Raw genomic sequence first — 4,736 nt, 5'->3', positions numbered from 1 at the left:
TAAAGCAAACAGAACTTGAGTAACGCATACGGTTATTTTTTTTATAGTTTTTCATTTCTCGATGCGTCCTTAATGTGACGGAATATACCGCGTTTACCCTACAAATCTTATAATCAATATTTAACAGACTTCTAGTTCTATCTCTTCAATGTATCTGAAATTTTGCACACTTGCATGAAGTTGGAGTCTCTTGGAGACAACTCATGAATCAATTGACAGAATAAACAATTTTTAAAATTTAAAAAAATTTATTTTTGATATTTAATTAAACAAATAAAAAAATAATTTTGTCTGCTACATATCTTATAATCAATATTTAACACACTTCTACATTCTACCTGTCCAATTGATCTGAAAATTTGCACACTTGCATAAAGTTGGAGACAATGCATGAATCAATTGAAAGAATAATTTTAAAAATTAAAAAAAAGTATCAATGATATTAAAAAAATTGAAAAATAATTTTGTCTGCTACATATCTTGGTGGTGGTGGTTGTGGGTTGTAGGTGAAGAAGAAGTTGCACGTTGACCGCTTGTAACACCTGGACTACCTACCGGTAAGCAAAATAGGAAAGCAATAGTTATTTAGTTGTCTTCATCACGTTTCTCACAATTTCATTTTCTTAGCAAAGCAACTTGCGTCCGCAGTTTCAACCGGAATACCTAAGGGCAATTTATAGCTCCTCACGTTCGCGACTGTCGATTATCAGGATATTTGCCCCCCCATCTTCCCAACTTTCGGCTTGATCTCCCGCTCCACTGGCCACTGCTCCAGCAGTGGCCAGTGGGCAGGTGAGTTTCTCAGAGGACTGTCAATTCGGTAATCGGCATTACCCATACGGCATACAATCCGCAGCGAAGTAATCTCATAATTGATTCAAGTTATATTCTTCAGTACTGTTGTAGTAATATTCAACCTTCAAAAATCCCGTTCTTTACGATAGACTGGCATGTTAACTACTTAGACACGAAAAATAACATTCATGTGGCTACAGGGATTTTGATTGACTTCAATTTTGTGGTGCGGTTTATAAATATTGCTAGTTAATCCATTTCTGTAGCTCAATGAATTACCGACGCTATACGAAATCGAAAAATCGAATGAACTAATAACGAAGAGCATAAGAGGGCCGAATTATCAATAAGAAAATGAACGTCGTGTAAATTCAACGTTTGGTGGCTGATGGTTTATTAGGCTCCCACTAATCTGTCCATGACGATTGATGCCGACATACTGCCAGTTTCATATGTAAGTCACGCGGAATATTAGTAGCGATTTTCAAATATATATACGAAAGCTATTAGCTTCGTCCACATTTCGTTGCGGCGACCCATCAGTATATCGAGGTAAGTTTATCAATAATAAATCCACGATTTTAAATTACCATCACATGCGAACGAAAGTCCCACACTCGCAGTTTTTGACCAGCACCATCAGCTTTGATGATCGTTTGGCTGATTAAATATTTAATCACAATGACAGAAACGTGTATATCAAGGTGCAGCTGGTGGCTTTCAGCACAGACAGACCAATCAATCGAAAATAGTTCTCTTATGCGCAGATCAAACTATCAATACTAACATAACAGTGATCTCGGCGCTGCAGTGTAGGCCTGATGTGGCCTGTCGCCGATTCTTCTCCTTTTCGTGCGTTGCTCACAGCAGATCTAAAATCGTGTCAATTGACCGGATCTCTCATTACGACTGACGATAGTTTGAAGTAGCTAGTAGACTTCCACCGAGTTCGATATGGTGCTAGGCATATCAAATCTGAACATATTTTTCAGTAGCTTTACCTAGTCTGTTCTTGAACGCGTTCGCACTTGGAGCGCCAACGATTTCAACATCAATACTCTTTCATTTGTAACGCAAATCAAATTACATTATCCAATGTTATCTCAAACTTTTACGACTGACGATAGTTTAAGTAGCTACTAGACCTCCACCGGGTTCGATATGGTGCTAGGCATATCAAATCTGAACATATATTTCCGTAGCTTTACCTAGTCTCTTCTTGAACGCGATCGTACTTGGAGCGCCAACGATTTCAACATCAATACTCGTTCATTTGCAACGCAAATCAAACAACATTATTCAATGTTATCTCAAACTTCCATCGAAGAAATGGTTTCACTACTTTCATCGCTCCTTGCATGACTGGAATACTCTTGTTAATTTTACCGTTGATAAAATCCGACTAGAAAACTGTATCGGGCATCGGCTGTTCTCTCACTCAAGAATTCAAACGCAGAGACTAGAGATAATTTATTAGAAGTAGAATTTCGCAGAATTAAAAAACAATGTTTCGAACAGTAAAAGAAGCCGAATGCGGCATAACCCCTTATTCATAATACGAAGGTAATGCCACCAAGCCATTTCTGAGTATTGAGTTATGAAATGTGCAGTTTGCCAAAATACGCAGCTATTCTTCATAAGCATAAAATTTCATGAAACTAAAAAAACTCATGGTACCCGTACTGGCCATGTTATGACCTAGCTCTTAACATATTTACGCTTCGACCAACTTTTATTTCAACTACAAACTAATATTGCGGAGAAATTGATGGTTGTGACGTAGAAGCGAGGGAGACCGTTACTCTTCATCTCCAGATTCCTTGGTGGACTTCTTCGGCTTGGCAGGCCCCTGCAGGAATAAAGAAGTCTCAGTCGGCATGCTGAAATACGATTCTTTGCAAAAAGTGATTCATCACTCTGAAGCGAGGAGAATAAGAAGCCGAAATCTAGTTTGTCATTTAACGTTAAGAGTTAAGACGTACGGCTCGAAACTAGGTTCTCAATAAACGAGGTCACTGAATATTGTGAACCGATGAGTACAAGTTGCGAAGGCGACTTCAGAAATTACTGGAAAATATACTGTAATGGAATCCCATAATTACTACCGCAGACTGCTTACCTTTGATGCGCCCTTTCCAGCTGGCTTCTCGGCGCCTTTCTTCGACGCAGGTTTCTCGGCGGGCTTGTCTGCGGACTTAGCAGGGGCCTTAGCCCGTCCTTTTCCCTTTTTCGGACTTCCATCACCTTCAGAGGTCTTCTTGGCAGCTGCACCACGCCCTGCACCAGCCTTCTTCGTTGCTGCCGGGTCAGGCATTTACCGATGTCGTTTATCGATATGAACTTTTTATGTCTTGTCACAACTGCAAAAACATGAACAAAGATTCAATACATTGTGCTATGGCCGTTTCAATTTCAATAAGACATGGCTGCACTTCAGCGCTTACCATATTTCGTGCACAATTGCAACAATTTTCCTAAATAATCTACGAATATGAATTTATCACAGTTGCGTGCGCTACCTCCACGCGCAGCATATTACTCAGCTGTTTAGATGGCACGCTTATTAAAATCTGTTCACACAGCATCGTATGATCAATGGTCATACAACATCACCAAACTTATGCATGGTTTACACATGCCGCGGATAATATAAATACTAGAATCTTCGATAGACGAACCCCATGACCTACCACAACCGATTTTGATGCATTAGTCACGCACCTTTAATAAATAGACATTGCAAGACTTTCCTACGTGACACATATCCTACATTTATGCGTAAGCTAGCACACCTTCTGCTACAACATTGCCACATATTAAAACCTACAGAAGCCTAGATATCCACCTAAAACGTATTAACAAGATATACTAGACGACATGCCAACTTACCAGTGGAGGATCTTGCACGCGCAGCGGGTTCGATATTACTGTTGGCGGAAGATTTCGACAGCTTACCTTCCGACCGTCACTGTTGCCAACTGTTCCAAGGTGCGTTCATAGATTTTACAGCAGGTGGAGATCTTCGCTAGGTCTCACGATACATTTATACTCAACTATACTATTTAATGAATCTGTATCCTGGGAAACTGCATAAACTCATATGATGTTCGATAATTTTTTATTATTCAGGAGCCCAAAGTCTCAGTACTCCGTAGCAGTCAATCTGCCAGTGATGATTTGCTCCTCTCTTTGCTTAAAAAATTGTTTAACTAATTAATTGCTACCTAACATTTAACTATCGTTTCAGAAGTTCAAAGAACGAAAATGAATTCGAATGTACTGTAATTATTTCAATAGCTTTTCATTAACATTTGTCTTAGAACCAAGCCGTCAGAAGAGGATGGAATATTATTAATATTCCTTCCAAAAAAGGCGAACAATATAACAAAGGCGATCTAAGTTCATTTGAAATTTAGCACATCAGCTCAAATTATTGTTAAATTAGGGAGAATGAATACAAATAAAATTACAAATACATATACTAATAATAAAATACAAAGCTCCTACACATATGACGACACTGCTATTCTTTTCTAAAATGAATATCACAGTATCAAAATCATGGGTGTAATACAGTGCAATGCATTCAGAATAACGGATCGGATTAAAGCGTTCTCAGAAATTGCTAACTATAATTTCTTGACGACCTTCTAAACCAATAATTACCGATTAAAGAACTAGCGAAAGAAGAACCCCATATTGGGCCGCTTGGAAAGTAAGTGTTACAGTGGCTCTGCCATTCTACTGTTAGGTACATTCATACAGGGGATAAAATTTGCATCATCTTCTACAGAGATGAACCTACATATACCACCACAGATTTTGTTGCGCTGGTCGTAAAAAATTTGCCTGTACATTATCAGTATTAGAGATATTCTTTAACTGTGTATATGAATTTACTCTACCGGGTCCGCCATATTTATGGCAACGGATGTTTGTTA

General features: G+C 38.6%; 1 protein-coding gene across 1 annotated transcript; it reads right to left on the bottom strand.

Annotated features, from left to right (window-relative positions):
- Positions 1-2,253: 2,253 nt before the first annotated feature.
- On the bottom strand, positions 2,254-3,756 carry LOC108669602 (late histone H1). The gene is made up of 3 exons (XM_018156980.2): positions 3,685-3,756; positions 2,915-3,155; positions 2,254-2,644 (listed from the first exon to the last, which is right to left on the bottom strand). The coding sequence occupies exons 2-3, from the start codon at positions 3,107-3,109 to the stop codon at positions 2,594-2,596; spliced, it is 246 nt and encodes an 81-aa protein (XP_018012469.1). The 5' UTR covers positions 3,110-3,155; positions 3,685-3,756; the 3' UTR covers positions 2,254-2,593.
- Between the last annotated feature and the right edge of the window lie 980 nt (positions 3,757-4,736).

Source organism: Hyalella azteca, unplaced genomic scaffold (assembly GCF_000764305.2).
Source record: "Hyalella azteca isolate HAZT.00-mixed unplaced genomic scaffold, Hazt_2.0.2 contig16140, whole genome shotgun sequence".
NCBI classification, from domain to species: domain Eukaryota; kingdom Metazoa; phylum Arthropoda; class Malacostraca; order Amphipoda; family Hyalellidae; genus Hyalella; species Hyalella azteca.
Note: the sequence above shows the minus strand (reverse complement) of the source record. Positions and strands in the feature narration are given on the sequence as shown.